We start from the raw sequence: 18175 nt of genomic DNA, 5'->3' as shown, positions 1-18175 counted from the left end.
TATAATAATAATAATAATAATAATTTGGATGATTTAAATTAATTGAACATTGTTACAGTAAAAAGAACAAATGATAAATTAGTCCTGACAGCATGTGCTTTTAAGTCATTGTAACTTATACATTGTAAGTTAATCATGTTCTAACTTATGCAAGCTGTTTTAAGTCAGTTTAACATAATTAAGTTCAATGGACTCATAAGGTTAATTTGATTCAGCTTAAAATTTGACCAAGATTTATACATATAAATTGTTTGCAAACACTTACCTTAAAAACATTTTGTAAATCCAATGAACCATTTTTTCAGTGTGTATATTTATATATAAAAACAATTAAATAATACAAATACAAGCAATGCATCTTTGTATTAACTATTTGTCCTTAATTGAATTTATAATACTGGAATGACACAGTCTCAAGCTACTAGAATGTCTATGTTAAGCTGCTTTGAAACAATCTACATTGTAAAAGCGCTATACAAATAAAAGATAAATTTAACAGAATTAAAGTATAATATATGATATTAGTATATTAATTAATTTTAATATAATAATAATAATAATAATAATAATAATAATAATAATAATAATAATAATAATAATAGTAAAAGTGCTACAGAAATAACGATGCATTGCATTTGACGGTTCTGCCGCTGCACTGCTCGTGTTTCAGCAGCAGGTGTCGCTGTTCGCTCATCAGTTTCTCAACACCACTGAAGTCTCAAAATCATCATCATCATCATCATGATCCGTGAACACACTCAGAAACATCACGACTCACACGCGGACACACAAAGACCACCACACACTCACAATAAGACCATCAGTACAGTCAACATGACCAGAATAACGCAGAGCTGACGGACAAGAGATCGGACTCATCACCATCATCATGAGGATCTAACACACACACACACACACCAGTCAAGCGCTTCTGGAGGATTTTCTTGGTGACTCCGAAGATGCAGCTGAAGATCTTCATGACATGAGGCTGAGCTGCTGGATGAAGAGCTCAACATCTTCATCATGGCCAGAAACACTTCTCTGTACTTTCGCATCGTCGAGGGGAAAAACCTGCCTGCTAAAGACGTGTAAGTTCATCATCAAACCTGCTTATATTGATCATGATTATATTATCGATCTGATCTGATCTCTGGTGTGTGATCTGACATTCGTTATGATTTATTATTATTATTAATTGAGTTATTATGATGTTGTTGATGATTATGATGTGTGTTTATGTACAGTTCTGGAACCAGTGATCCGTATTGCATCGTTAAAGTTGACAATGAGGTCGTGGCCAGGTGAGTGGCAACATCCTCACCTGTCTGTGTGTGTGTGTAAGCAAATGCTATTAAATCATCCTTTAAACACTAGATTTTAATAAACAAGTAAATAACAGGATATTCTAACCATGCAACAAATGCTTATTCTCATGGATTAAAACGCAAACGTTTTGCTAACGTTACTGTAACGTTACGACAACATTCTCTCTGAATGTTAAACATTTGATGTTCTCTGAATGTACAGTAAACAACACACAGAGTCGAGAATATGTGTGTGTGTGTGTGTGTGTGTGTGTGTGTGTGTGTGTGTGTGTGTGTGTGTGTGTGTGTGTGTGCGTGTGTGTGTGTGTCCAAACAAATGCTGTTAACCGTCCTTTTAATTTTGACTTTAAAGAATAGGATTTTCTTACCATGCAACACATGCTTATTCTCATCGATTAAACCACAAAATAATCTAATAACAGTTTGCTAATGTTACTGTAACGTTACGACAATTATATCTGTCTGTGTGCTCTCTGAATTCTGCAAACATCAGGAGAATGTTACTTTAATGTTCTCTGAATGTACAGTACACAACACACTTCAGAAATATCACTTCTTGTATTATTATTATTAGGTAACTAAGCGAATATTTTGTTGATATTGCTGTTAGTGAGATTTTGGCCAGTGTTTGTGTGTGTGTGTAAGCAAATGCTATTGAATCATCATTTAAACACTAGATTTTAATAAACAAATAAATAACAGGATATTCTAACCATGCAACAAATGCTTATTCTCATGGATTAAACGCAAACATTTTGCTAATGTTACTGTAACGTCACGACAATATTCTCTCTGAATCTCCAGATTGTTTAAAATACGTTTTGTGTGTGTGTGTGTGTGTGTGTGTGTGTGTGCGTGTGTGTGTGTGTGTGTGTGTGTGTGTTATTTGGCTACGCAGATTTTAAAGGATCAGTTCTTTTTTTTAATTCTGCAAACATAAGGAGAATGTTATTTTTATGTTTTCTGAATGTACAGTAAACTAATGCGATTACTGCTGAATGTCAAACAAATGCTATTAATCCATCCTTTAAAAGGATGACTTTGACTTTAATGAGTACATAAGAAATGGGATTTTCTAACCATGCAGCAAATTATACTCATTGATTAAACCACAAATAATATTTTGCTAACGTTACTGCAATGTTATGACAACATTCTCTCTCTGTTTGCTCTCTGAATTCTGCGAACATCAGGAGAATGTTACTTTGATGTTCTCTGAATGTACAGTACACAACACACTTCAGAAATATCACTTCTTGTATTATTAAAGATCAAGTAACTCTGAGCGAATATTGTGTTACTGTTACTGTTAGTGAGATTTTGGCCAGTGTGTGTGTGTGTGTGTGTGTGTGTGTGTGTGTGTGTGTGTGTGTGAAAGCAAGTGCTTTAAAATCATTTATAATAGCAAAAACCTTTTGCTAACGTTACTGTAACGTTACGACAACATTCTATCTGAATATCCAATTTAAGTTGTTTAGAATACCTTGTTTTTTATTCGTTATTTGGCTACTAATATTAAAGGATATTAAAGGAGCAGTCCATTTTATAATTCTGCAGACATCATAAACATTTAATGTTCTCTGAATGTACAGTAAACAACACACAGAGGCGAGAATATGTGTGTGTGTGTGTGTGTGTGTGTCCAAACAAATGCTGTTAACCGTCCTTTAAATTTTGACTTTAAAGAATAGGATTTTCTTACCATGCAACACATGCTTATTCTCATCGATTAAACCACAAAATAATCTAATTACAGTTTGCTAATTTTACTGTAACGTTACGACAATGTTATCTGTCTGTGTGCTCTCTGAATTCTGCAAACATCAGGAGAATGTTACTTTAATGTTCTCTGAATGTACAGTACACAACACACTTGTTTTTCACTTGTATTATTATTATTAAGTAACTCTGAGTGAACATTGTGTTACTGTTACTGTTAGTGAGATTTTGGCCAGGTGAGTGTCTCATTCTCACCTGTGTGTGGGTACATGTATGTGTGTGTGTGTGTGTGTGTGTGTGTACGTGTTTTTGTGACATATCAGGACACAAATCTGTATAATGACATAGGTATGACACAGGTATTACAAAAAGGAGGTGAAAAAAGCTTATAAATCCCACAAGATGAGTTTAATCAGAGAGTAAAGCTGCACACTCCTGTGATGATTGGGTTTAGGGGTAGGGTGGGGTGAGGGCAATACAATATAAGGTTTGGACCGTATAAAATGAATGGAAACCTATGTAATGTACCCACTTTTCACAAAAACAAACATGTGTGTGTGTGAGTCAAGTCTGAATAAACCTTTAAAAGTAGATAATAATAATAATAATAATAATAAAAATAATAGCAATAATATGATATTCCAACCATGCATCAAATGTTTATTCTAATCGGTTAAACCACACGTTTAATAGCATTTTGCTAATGTTCCAGTAACGTTATGACAACATTCTCTCTTACTACCCAGTTTAAATGGTTTAAAATAGGATTTTATTTGTATTTTTTAAATATTAAAGGATCTGCAAACATTATGAGAATGTTGTCTAAATGTACAGTACACAACACACTTCAGAAATATTGCTTTATATTATTATCAAGTAACTGTGAGTGAACATTAACACAATATTACTATTACTGCAAGTGAGATTTTGGCCAGGTGTGTCACATTCTCACCTGTGTGTGTGTGTGTGTGTGTGTGTCAAAACAAATGCTATTAACCCATGCTTTAAACACTAGATTTTAACAGATAAATAAATAAATAACAGGATATTCTTACCATACAACAAATGCTTATTCTCATGGATTAACACGCAAACATTTTTGTAACATTTTGCTAACATTACGACAATGTTCGCTCTGAATATCCAGTTTAAGTTGGTTATTCAAGTTAAAATAGTTGTTTAAAGTATTTTATAATTCTGCGAACATCAGGAGAATGTTACTTTGATGTTCTCTGAATGTACAGTACACAACACACTTCAGAAATATTAATTTTGTATTATTTTTATTAAGTAACTCTGAGTGAACATTGTGTTACTGTTACTGTCAGTGAGATTTTGGCTAGGTGTGTGTAATATAATAGCCTTTTCTAACCACAACAAATGCTTATTCTCACCAATTAAACTGCAAAAATCTCTAATAACATTTTGCTAACATTACTGTAACGTTACGACAACACATTCTCTCCTAAACGCTCTAAACGGCCAGTTTATAAATGGTTTAAAAATGTTTCCCTTTAGTGTATGCAAATATTAAAGGATCAGACTATTTTATAATCCTGCAACCATACAGAGAATGATACTTGTATGTTCTCTGAATGTGTCTTACACTTTTTTTAGAAATGTAACATTAGTTAGGGCGTCATGGTGGTGCAGTGGTTAGCACTGTCGCCTCACACCAAGAAGGTCGCTGGTCCGAGTCTCGGCTTGGTCAGTTGGCATTTCTGTGTGGAGTTTGCATGTTCTCCCCATGTTCATGTGGGTTTCCTCCAGGAGCTCCGGTTTCCCCCACAGTTCAAACACATGTACAGGTGAATTGAGTAGGCTAAATTGTCCGTATGAGTATGAATGAGTGTGTATGGATGTTTCCAAGTGATGGGTTACAGCTGGAAGAGCATCTGTTGCATGGAACATATGCTGGATAAGTTGGCGGTTCATTCCCCTGTGGTGACCAAAGATTAATAAAGGGACTACGCCGAAAAAATAAAATGAATAAATGATATTGATTGAAGGGTGTCACGGTGGCACAGTGGTTAGCACTGTGGTCTCACAGGATAAAGGTCACTGGTTCAAGTCCGAGCTGTGGCATTTTTGTGTGGAGTTTGCATGTTCTCCCTGTGTTGGCGTGGGTTTCGCCCGGGTGCTCCGGTTTCCCCCACAGTCCAAACACATGCGCTATAATTGAATTGATGAATTCAATTGGTCGTAGCGTATGAGTGTGTGTGTGTGAATGAGTGTGTATGGGTGTTTCCCAGAACTAGGTTGCGGCTGGAAGGGTAAAACATATGCTGGAATAGTTGGCGGCTCATTCCACTGTGGCGAGCCTTTGAAATATGTGTGTGTGAATGAGTGTGTATGGGTGTTTCCCAGTACTAGCTTGCAGCTGGAAGGGTAAAACATATGCTGGAATAGTTGGCGGCTCATTCCACTGTGGCGAGCCTTTGAAATAGACACTAAGCCGAGGGAAAATGAATGAATGAAAGATATTGATTGGTGATTATATTGATAATAAATGTGTGGCAGTTTTATTGATCAGAGATTTGCATCACTGCACTTCATAACTAATTACTAAATAACTGCAACCCTAAAACCAGTGTGTGTGTGTGTGTGTGTGTGTGTGTGTGTGTGTGTGTGTTGCTCTGGGATGCTGTATTGTGACAGTCTGATGAACGGCACACCTGGTGTGGTGCATATTTAAAGCGCTTTGTGTCTTTTGAAATGGAAATGATCAGGCATCCCTTTGAGAAATTTCTGAATTGATTGATTGTTTTCCAGCGTCGTCACTCACGGCCATTTAAATTGTTCTCTGTATCCAGGCAGAGTCTATTTCAGGCTGTATTAAACTTGCGTGAATTGGCTGCGCTTATGAAGCAGAACTTAATTAGAGTTAAGAGCCAATGTTCTGGGAACGTTCTCTCAATGTTACTGTATGACCGGTTAGTGGCTGTTTGCAGTAGCATGTCTGTTTTGGGTCTGTAATGTTATAAAGACATGTATCGAATGGTGAATTGAATATATAATATGCCAAATAAACATTACATTTATTATAGGAAGACGTCAAGTCTTTTTCAGGTCAATTTAATTGGACAGGGAAACGTGTTTCCTTACTGTGCACATGACAATAAACAAATTGAATTGAATTGAAGTACACAGATAGATAGATAGATAGATAGATAGATAGATAGATAGATAGATAGATAGATAGATAGATAGATAGATAGATAGATAGATAGATAGATAGATAGATAGATAGATAGATAAATAGATCGATAGATCGATCGATGGATCGATCGATGGATCGATGGATGGATGGATGGATATTTAGACAGATAGACAGACAAACAGACAGACAGACAGACCACACGGCTAATAGTTCTCTTCATCTGTATGTACGATGGATGGATGGATGGATGGATGGATGGATGGATGGACGGATGGATATTTAGACAGACAGACAGAAAGACAGACAGACAGACAGACAGACAGACAGACAGACAGACGGATAGATGGATGGATGGATGGATGGATATTTAGACAGATAGATAGATAGATAGATAGATAGATAGATAGATAGATAGATAGATAGATAGATAGATAGATAGATAGATAGATAGATAGATGGATGGATGGATGGATGGATGGATGGATGGATGGATGGATGGATGGATGGATGGATGGATGGATGGATGGATGGATGGATGGATGGATGGATGGATGGATGGATGGATGGATGGATGGATGGATGGATGGATGGATGGATGGATGGATGGATGGATGGATGGATGGATGGATATTTAGACAGATAGACAGACAAACAGACAGACAGACAGACCACACGGCTAATAGTTCTCTTCATCTGTATGTACGATGGATGGATGGATGGATGGATGGATGGATGGATGGATGGACGGATGGATATTTAGACAGACAGACGGATAGACAGACAGACAGACAGACAGACCACACGGCTAATAGTTCTCTTCATCTCTGTGTACTGTTTGTTTTTAAGTATCACCTGTACTGCTATATTACGACACAATAATGAAACATGCAGCTGTTCTCTGTGCACACATCTATTGTACAGACATGTTCGCTTTTATAAATCGAGAGCTTCTTTCCTGAATGCTAATGTTCCTAAAATAATGTTTTCTGTCTCACCCAGAACTGCGACCGTCTGGAAAAACTTGAATCCATTCTGGGGTGAAGAATACACTCTTCATCTGCCAATGGGCTTCCATACGCTCACCTTTTACGTGATGGACGAGGACACGATTGGGTAACAAACTCACAACTCTGCTTTTGAGTGACAGAATTCGATGTTGTTTTTTAACCCATGGGTCAAATTTGGACAGACCCATCAGTTGGCTTTAAAACTGTAGTTTAAAGGTCCCGTGAAGTGCTTTGAAGTGCGTTTTGTTTGTAATTTGAACTTAAATATGAAGACAGGGTGGGACTTAAAGTAGCTCCTCCCCTTTATAAAAAACAGCCAATAGTGTTTTGCTTTTATCACAGATCTGCCAGTGAGAGTGGTTAAGCTCATACGGCAGTATTGAAGGAGGTGGGACATGTCAGACTCTAGAGAGCATTTGATTGGTCAGAAGATTTGATGAGACACTTAAGTATAAGGTGACACAAAATTGCTGATCTGTTTAGGCAGGCAAACTCAGACCCCCTAGTTTTTCATGTTTTTTTTTTTTTTATTTGTGGACAATTTTGCGATAAAAATAAATAAATAAATAAATATAGAAATATATTCGTTTTCTTTTCAGCTTAGTCTCTTTATTAATCCGGGATCGCCACAGCAGAATGAACTGGCAACTCATCCTGCACGTTTTAGGCAGTGGATGCCCTTTCAGCTGCAACCCATCTCTGGGAAACATCCATACACACTCATTCACACACTTATTTAGCATATTAGGTAGCCTTCCATGTTAGGTGTGCAATCTGACACAATGACAATGACACAAATCATAAAAATAAAGCTATTTTTGGTCTCTTGTCAAGATCTAAAATGGTAGGGATTAAGCCAAAGGAAGGTTTGTATTACTCTTATTTTTATGCACAAACTTTTTCTCTCTCTCAGATTTTACTCACCGGAGCATCTGACATGTATCTCAATCAGGACATGCGTTAGGGCTTCCCCTACCGTAATACACCTAAAATATTAGGTTAAACAAATTAGAAAAAAATGTAGAGGAAATCATTTATCGATTTCATGATGAACATCATAATGCCAGCCATATGTAAAGCACAAATAATGTCCTTCAATTTGGTCACGTGCACGACTGTCATCCTTGAACCAAATCTCATCATTGTAAGCTGCTTTCTTTTTTGTCTGTCCCATTGCTCACACTTTTTTTGCAGTCTGAAGCGCATCAAACGCACAAAACAGACAATTTGCGCCTCAGGATGCCTAATCTTATCTTCACATGTAGATCACTCACGCTTCATTCGCATCTGCTTGCTGCAAAACAATTCCGCCCCCTTTTCCATGTAATGTAATGACTATGAGGGCGCAGGTGACACGTCATTTTTCGAGAGACACTCAAATACTGTACATCACGTGCGCTGCATATGCGACGTCTGTAAGCTGAAATTAATATAACTTCATTATGTGGTTCAGAATTTTATATTTTGAGATTATTTACATTTTTTTGAGATTATTTTGCGTTTATTAAGAATTTTGTAGATCGCAAAAATCGGCGACTTTTTGTTGATTTTGTGTTGGATTCAAAAACTAGGGGGTCTGCAAACTGCAAGCTTTAGGTGTTTATATCTTAATACACATTTTGTCACAATTTTGAAGACATTAAAGGGCACATAGTTGACCTCTTTTTTATGATTTAATATTAATATTCTGGTTGTTCTGAGTGTGTCAGTTTAGGTTCAGTTTAAAACACAATTCAGATTGTTTTATTATAATGTGTTAAAAAGTGTCATGTTGGGGGCGTGTCCACAGCTCGCTGATTTAGGGGTGTGTTGCTTAACATGTAAATTAGTTTCGGCTTCCCGCCAACGTAACAAGGGGGCGGGGCCATGAGCTCACCCGCTCTGCGTTTGCAACAGAGTCTGACAGGCAGACGGAGAAGGAGAAAGAGGATCACCATTCAGTCGTACATGTACGACTCTGACACAGACCAAGCAGAGAGTACAAAATCATTTGTGTCTTTGTACAGTTTTACAGCCAACTGTGTGCTAGTTTCAAGTGCCGAGCTTGTACACAGAAACTAATAACCACGCACACTGAATTAACTTTGACTGAGGCACCGGATGCGCCGCTCGAAGCCGTGACACGGCACACCAGACACTCTCTGTGGCGCGGCAGAAACATGAAGTGTCCCGAATCGTCCCGCCACGCATTTTTGAGTTCTAAACATAGGTTTCTGCAGCGGTCCGCGGCGCCCAGCCGTCGACTTGAGTGTACCCTGATAGAAACCGATGTTCAGAACTCTAAAACGCATGCTAGTTAAGATCACAGGGAGCTTCTGGGATCGCGAGAAATGCAAACGGCTGAAGTATAAGGTAGACTCGATGAGAAGTACACATGTTTGCAAACCTACCTAAAGATACAACCAATAATTCCGATTAGAGTGATAATGTGGAGAATATTGATCTTGTGTTGAGCCCAATGAGCCTTGCATCTAAAAACAGAGCTAGCGTGTTCCTTTAGTGATATCGCTTCGACTCACGCTGAAAATGGCGGACGTGAATCAACAAACTGAAGATATGATGACGCGCCTGTCAATCAATATTGGTGGGCGGGGGGAGCGCACTCCTACGTCAAGTAACGGTGGATTTGAAAACCGCTCCAATTGGTCCACCGTTTTTATGTTGTTAAATTGAAAAAAAATCACTGGGTGTGTTTATATCACCCCAATATGACGCTCTATACCCCATACATGCACATATGTCTGTCCAAACAGCTTGAAAAGTAGATTTTTTACCATAGGTGCCCTTTAACTCATATATATCCTTCAGCCTAATATACTGATAGTAATATCAAATATCTTTTTATTTTATTTCATGGGGACAAAAAAAAAATATGCATCAATTAATCAGCTTGTGATTCATACATGTCAAAAGATTGAGGAAATGATTATAAACTTAAATACATTGCAAAAATCTGTTATAATAGTTATAATGTGTGACATATGAAGTTATTTAACTGTTTGTGATATTAACTTCACTCATACTGGCTGCGTTCTCTAATTATGCTCCATTTAAATGGAATGAGCTTCAGTATACACTCGCCGGCCACTTTATGAGGTACGCCTTTCTAACTGCTCGGTAACGCAAATGTCTAATCAGCCAATCACATGGCAGCAACTCGATGCATTGAGGCATGTAGACATGGTCAAGACGATCTGCTGCAGTTCAAACCGAGCATCAGAATGGGGAAGAAAGAGGATTTAAGTGACTTTGAACGTGGCATGGTTATTGGTGCCAGACGGGCTGCTATGCGTATTTCAGAAACTGCTGATCTACTGGGATTTTCACGCACAACCATATAGGGTTTACAGAGAATGGTCTAAAAAAGAGAAAATATTAGCAGTTCTGTGGGCGCAAATGCCTTATTAATACGGTCAGAGGAGAATGGCCAGACTGGTTCCAGCTGATAGAAAGGCAACAGTAACTCAAATAAGCACTCGTTACAACCGAGGTCTGCAGATGAGCATCTCTGAACACACAACACGTCCAACCTTGAGGCAGATGGGCTACAGCAGCAGAAGACCACACCGGGTGCCACTCCTGTCAGCTAAGAACAGGAAACTGAGGCTACAATTCACACAGGCTCACCAAAACTGGACAATAGAAGATTGGAGAAACGTCGCCTGGTCTGATGAGTCTCCATTTCTGCTGACACATTCAGATGGTCGGGTCAAAATTTGGCATCAACAACATGAAAGCATGGATCCATCCTGCCTTGTTTCAACTGTTCAGGCTGGTGGTGGTGTAATGGTGTGGGGGAGATTTTCTTGGCACACTTTGGGCTCATTAGTACCAATTAAGCACCGTGTCAAACCCACAGCCTACCTGATTATTGTTGCTGACCATGTCCATCCCTTTATGACCACAGTGTCTCCATCTTTTGATGGCTACTTCCAGCAGGATAACACACCATGTCATAAAGCGTGAATCATCTCAGACTGGTTTCTTGAACATGACAATGAGTTCACTGTACTCAAATGGCCTCCACAGTCACCAGAGCTCAATCCAATAGAGCACCTTTGGGATGTGGTGGAACGGGAGATTGGCATCATGGATGTGCAGCCGACAAATCTGCAGTAACTGCGTGATGCTATCATGTCAATATGGAGCAAAATCTCTGAGGAATATTTTAAGTAGCTTGTTGAATCTATGCTATGAAGGATTAAGGTACCAACCCGGTACTAGTAAGGTGTACCTAATAAAGTGGCCAGTGAGTATATACAACATTTGGAATCTGTACCATCAATCACTATATTTAAAAATATTTTAAAGTCTGTCTATTTAGAACAGTGCACATGTTTTAATAATTGATTATGGTTTATATTATTATGTGTCGTGATGTGTATTTTTTTTTTGTAACTGTCCTTTGCTGCCTGTCTTGACCAGAACTACCTGGTAGAAGAGATGTTATAACTCAATGGGACTTTCCTGGTTAAAAAAGTAAATTGTAAACAACACAGATGGTGCACTGAGATCCACTGAGCACGTCTCTGACTCTGATCTGTCTGTTTGTCCGTCTGTCCATCTCCTGTGATCTGGACGCTTCACTCTGCAGTCATGATGATGTCATCGGTAAGATCTCTCTGAGTAAAGATGTGATCGCAGCGCAGCACAAAGGTAAGATCAACACATACAGTACAGCTGAGGTCAGAATTGTTCACCCTCTTATGTTTTTCTTTTTTAATTATTTCCCAAATGATGTTTAACAGAGCAAGGAAATTTTCACAGTAATTCCTATAATATTTTTTCTTCTGGAGAAAGTCTTATTTGTTTTATTTCAGCTAGAATAAAAGCAGTTTTTAATTGTTATAAACCTATTTTAAGGTCAATATTATTAGCCCCCTTAAACGATATTAGTTTTGGATTGTCTCCAGAACAACCCACTGTTATACAATGACTTGCCTAATTACCCTAACTTTACCCTAATTACCCTAGTTAAGCCTTTAAATGTCACTTTAAGCTGTGTTTTGAGGAATATATAGTCAAATATTATAAAATAAATCAGTTATTAGAAATGAGTTATTAAAACTATTATGATTAGAAATGTGTTGAATATTAATTCAGGAGGGCTAATAATTCAGACTTCATCTGTATATAGTATATAATGTGTGTAATGTACTCCTACTACAGGATCATGTCAGGATGTGGTTACTGATTTCTTTGAATTTGCATTCCTCCAGCACACATACACACCAAAATACATCTCATTTCTTGAAAGATAAATATTTCAACTTCTTTGAAAACTACTGTATACTCTGAAGAGTCGAGTGCTTACTGATGCAGCTAAAAATATGATTTATGCAAAGCTCAATTCTTAAAGAGGGAAGTGAAGATCTTCAGCATGAGTAGACAAACATCAACAGAGCAACAGGAAACAGACATTAAAGAAGCATGAAGTTAGAGAATAATACATATACACATGATAAGTCAGGCATTCACATCGGTGTTACTGGAGGACGACTAAGATGCTATTTTAATTTTTTTTGCATATTTTAAGTCAATTAATATTTTTAGTAGTATTTAAATATAACTATTCAATCAGTTTGAGTTATTTTAGTCAAATAAAACAGATATTAAAGTTTGAAGGTAAACTTTATGGTGGCTTGATAAAGCCTTTTGAAACAGCTTGAAAATTTATAAATCGAAAATGAATAATATAATATAATATATGGTATAATATAATATAATATAATATAGTATGATATAATATAATATAATATATGGTATAATATAGTATAATATAATATATAATATAATATAATATATAGTATAATATAATATAATATAATATAGTATAATATAATATATAATATAATATAATATAATATAATATAATATAATATAATATAATATGCAGTGGCGCAGTAGGTAGCACTGTCACCTTACAGCAAGAAGGTCACTGGTTCGAGTCCCCGCTGGGTCAGTTGGCATTTCTGTGTGAAGTTTGCATGTTCTCCCTGTGTTGACGTGTGTTTCCTCCGGGTGCTCCGGTTTCCCCCACAGTCCAAACACATGCGCTATAGGGGAATTGATGAACTAATAAGTTGTCCGTAGTGTATATGTGTGTGAATGAGAGTGTATGGGTGTTTCCCAGTGATGGGTTGCAGCTGAAAAGGCATCCGCTGGGTAAAACATATGCTGGATAAGTTGGCGGTTCATTCCACTGTGGCGACCACTGATTAATAAAGTGACTAAGTCGAAAAGAAAATGAATGGATGAATGAATTTCTGCTAATGTTTGTTTCAGTGAAAGTTGTATATAAATAGTATAACATGTAAGGGATAATGTACATCCCACCAGTAGTTAATCACAGAATAAAGCCGACAGGTTCATCAGTACACTGTAAAAAAAATATACGGAAAAATACCGGCAGCTGTGGTTTCCAGGATTTTTCCGTAAAAAATCCAGACGTTTTATAGAACTGTTAAATTTAGGGAAAATAGCCGTATTTCATGTACAATGTTTAGTTCACAAAAACGTAGCTAAGTGCACAGAAATGTAAAGTCATTAAATGCACCAATGTGTTCATGTGTGATTGCAATTAACAGACTTATACTGCATTAGTAACTACACAGTTACATTTAAACAAAAGAAGATGCAGCATAACATCAGATGCCTTTAGTTCAGCTTGGACTTGCACGCAGATGCTACTATCCTCAACAGTGGTGACACAAAAAACATTTGACAGCATTTTGCTGTTTTTTTCCTTGACTTTACAGTAAAATACCGGCAGCTGTGGTTGCGAAATCTCTGAGGAATATTTCCAGTATCTTGTTGAATCTATGCCATTAAGGATTAAGGCAGTTCTGAAGGCAAAAGTAAGGTGTACCTAATAAAGTGGCCATGTATATGAGTGTGTGTGTATATTCATTCATTCATTTTCTTTTCGGATTAGTCCCTTTATTAATCTCGGGTTGCCACAGCGGAATGAACCGCCAACTTATCCAGCATTTGTTTTATGCAGCGGATGCCCTTCCAGCTGCAACCCATCACTGGGAAACACATACACACTTATTTACAAACACATACACTATGGACAATTTAGCCTACCCATTTCAGCTGTACCACATGTGTTTAGACTGTGGGGGAAACCAGAGCACCCGGAGGAAACCCACGCAAACGCAGGGAGAACATGCAAACTCCACACAGAAACACCAACTGACCCAGCCAAGGCTCGAACCAGCGACCTTCTTGCTGTGAGGTGACAGCACTACCTACTGCGCTGCATATATATATATATATATATATATATATATATATATATATATATATATATATATATATATATATATACACACACACATACAGAATGGTATGTCGCTATTGACCAATCAGAATCAAGTATTTCAGAGAGCTGTGTAACAAGATATAATATAATATTAGATTAGCTGCAAAAGTGTTACCAAATAATATATATATATATATATATATATATATATATATATATATATATATATATATATATATATATATATATATATATATATATATATATATATTTAAAAATCTTGTCAGCTGTAATAACTCATATTCAGATCTCCATGGCAACAGGGGCAGTTTTCTGACTGTAACAGATGAATATGTTCAGATTGAAACCTGATTGTCTACTAAACAGTGAATCCTCTGCGAGCGAGTGAAACCCTGCAGTCTCCCGTCAGCTGAGCCGGAGGAGTTACTAGTTATTATAAGCTCAACACATGATGTATTAGCAGTGGGCTTGATGTTTCGCCCTGCGTGAATCACTGCCTGAGTCACCCTTCACCCACGGGATCATGGGAAAAAAAATGCTCGCTCGCTGAAAACTCTCCCATCAGACATTTACTGTAAGTGTAAACGCGGATGATGGAGCTGCTCAGCATTATAATGAGCGATTCTGCCATGCTCACTTTACATCCACACAGTTCCAGCGTGTTTTAATGCGGTGGATGCCCTTCCAGCTGCAACCCACTACTGGGAAACACCCACACTACGGCCAATTTAGTTCATCAACTCCCCTATAGCGCATGTGTTTGGATTGTGGGGGAAACCGGAGCACCCGGAGGATACCCACGCTAACATGGGGAGAACATGCATAGAAATGCCAACTGACCCAGCCGGGACTCAAACCAGCGACCTTCTTGCTGTGAAACCACTGTGCTAACCCTATTTTGAACATTTACTTTAACTTATTTTATTTATAGAAAACGTTTAAATGTGACAAATGTGGATTTTAAAGTGTAAAACATATTTGCCGTGCAAATAAATAAATAAAGCAGCTGCTGTAATCTGAATACTGTTGCTGTGTAATATTCAAAGCAGTATTCATTGATGAATGTTTAAACAGTGGTACGCTACATTAATCTTACAGCGCTGCATGTTTAATTCAGCGAGTGGCATCCAGTGAGCATCTCAAAAATATTAAATATTAAAATGAGATAAAATAGTTAGCATTTTTAGTTCATTCATTCATTTCGGCTTAGTCCCTTTATTAATCCGCGGTCGCCACAGCGGAATGAACCGCCAACTCATCCAGCATTTGTTTTATGCAGCGGATGCCCTTCCAGCTGCAACCCATCACTGGGAAACACATACACACTTATTCACACACACATACTCTATGGACAATTTAGTCTACCCAATTCACCTGTACCACATGTCTTTGGGCTGTGGGGGAACCCGGAGCACACGGAGGAAACCCACGCGAGTGCAAACTCCACACAGAAACGCCAACTGACCCAGCCGAGGCTCGAACCAGCGACCTTCTTACTGTGAGGCGACAGCACTACCTACTGCACCACTGCGTTAGCATTTTTAGTTCAGTACAAAATACAAAAGTCAAGCAGATGTTATTATAGTTCAATCTAAACCCATACAAAGCTTGCATTCAACAGGCTTAACTAGGGCTTGATCAAGGGCTGGGTGGTATCTCTAGTTGATGATTCCCCAATGTGATGTGGGATTATCCAGTATCTGTCATATTGATGTGGTTTGAGGCCAAACCTTTTTTTTATTATTAACAAGAACTAGCATGTACAGTTTCCTTATACAATAAAATCACTTACATTTCTTAACAAGAATGAATTAAGTGAGAAAAAAGAAATTAAAGAAGATAACACAGAGGAGAGGGTACATAATTATCAAATTACATACAAATATATTACGCACATTTTGCAATTTTAGTAATTAACAAGAGTTATTAATGCACTTTTTACTACAGGAAATGCATATATACAAACGTTTTTATGTAAAAATGTTAAAGGAGGAGCATATATTAATTGTTTTAATTGCTTTTCTAGACTTGGAAATCACTGATATATACATCTGAATCTCCTTTTCTAGCACCATGAAGAGAGCTTTGCTTTTGGCAAACTTGGATTTATGTATGTGAAATTTACATAATAATAAAATAAAGTTTATAATAAAACCAGCATCTTTTAATGAGCGATCCTTAACATAAAAACCAAAAATCACATGTTTATAAGAGAAGGAAAATGATTTTAAAATATTATGAGCAATAAAAGCTTCAACATTAATCCAAAAAAGGTCGAGTATTTTGGCAAGACCAAAGTAAATGTGAAATAGTTTCACTGAAGCTTTCGCAAAAACAGCATTCGAACTCAATATCAATTTTACATTTTTGTAGAAATAATTTTGGAGGATAAACTCTATGAAGTAATTTAAATGATATTTCTTATTTGTAATAAAAAAATATTTGAGGTAATGACCATACTTGAGTCCAGTTTTGAGGCCAAACCAAGCGGCAACCTCCCGCTCTCCCTCGGGAAGCCAATACGGAAGTAATTGAAACTGCAATTCATCAAAATTCCGCTAGTCCTGCTCCATAATAGAGCAAGTCGCAATTGAGTCCACTGTTAGAATGGCCAACTTTACAGCAGAAATAAAGGTGTTTACAGCCTGGTACAAAGAACGATTTTGGTGCATATAGCTATTATTACCCTCCATGACAACTGTGAGGGGGTGAATTTTTTTATAACTCATCCATTTCCTTTATATTAGGTTATATTAAGTTTGCATAATTAAGGGCGTGGCCACTTGAGTGACAGCTAGGTCTCGCTGGTCGCCATCACTTAACCTCACACTTTATTTGAAGTGTTTGGAAGTAATTCACGTTTTCCTCCTGTAGATAAACGTCATAAGAGCAATGTTTAGTGGCTCAATGTATTACAGCAGTGTTTTTAAAAGTCTAATCACTTTATTGATATAATGTACAACCAAGCACATGTGGTCAGAACACAAACGAGTTGCAGGTAATAAAGTATTAAGCGTTTCTCCCAAAGTAAAGTCTGTCTGCCAGGTCTAAGCAAAGTGCCAGCAGGTGTCTGTAGCTCCGCCCACTCTCCGCCTCTTTGCCCTTGTTTGGTATCCCGCCGTGGGTGTGATGACGCGCAAACAAAATGGCGACGGTTGGCCGCGCCTACTTGTAGCTTCTTTTGCAGTGTTCAGAAACCTATGGGTGACGTCACGGATACTCCGTCCATATATTTTACAGGCCTGTGCATTCTGCGCGAAACAGACCACTCAAATTGGAAATGCCAGATTGGAAATGTCAAAGTATCATATCAGAAGCTCAAAAATTTGGTGGAAATTTATCGTACACGAGTCAAACGAAGAGTATACAGCTATTATCTACACAAATAGCGTTTTGATACAACCTGCAAATTACCACAATACTTAAAAACAAAAAAATCTAGGCGTACCTTAGAAGGCTCAAAGTCGCTGTCATAGGATACCTGCATGTTGCCAGATGTTGAGGGATTCATGTTGCGGTACAAATTGGACCGCAATATAGTGCTGCTTGGCTTGAAAGCAGTGCACCCTCCCGAATTTCTAACACACTCTGAGGTGTGCATGAGCCTATTCAGAGTATCTGTAATGAGCCGATTCTGTGGCTTTGTTGAGATTAACATTCACGTTCACATGACGCA

The 18175-nt window shown here is 37.6% G+C and overlaps 1 protein-coding gene across 1 annotated transcript in view; it reads left to right on the top strand.

The window, feature by feature from the left end:
• Window positions 1–980: 980 nt before the first annotated feature.
• LOC130233924 (rasGAP-activating-like protein 1) overlaps window positions 981–18175 on the top strand; it is a 68094-nt gene continuing 50899 nt past the window's right edge. Inside the window, exons 1-4 of the mRNA XM_056464184.1 lie at window positions 981–1088; window positions 1245–1301; window positions 7204–7317; window positions 11806–11867. Coding sequence (XP_056320159.1) covers window positions 1024–1088; window positions 1245–1301; window positions 7204–7317; window positions 11806–11867 — 298 coding nt within the window. The 5' untranslated portion in view covers window positions 981–1023. The remainder of the gene's footprint in view (window positions 1089–1244; window positions 1302–7203; window positions 7318–11805; window positions 11868–18175) is intronic.

The sequence above is a fragment of the Danio aesculapii genome, chromosome 8 (assembly GCF_903798145.1).
Source record: "Danio aesculapii chromosome 8, fDanAes4.1, whole genome shotgun sequence".
Taxonomy (NCBI): domain Eukaryota; kingdom Metazoa; phylum Chordata; class Actinopteri; order Cypriniformes; family Danionidae; genus Danio; species Danio aesculapii.
Note: the sequence above shows the minus strand (reverse complement) of the source record. Positions and strands in the feature narration are given on the sequence as shown.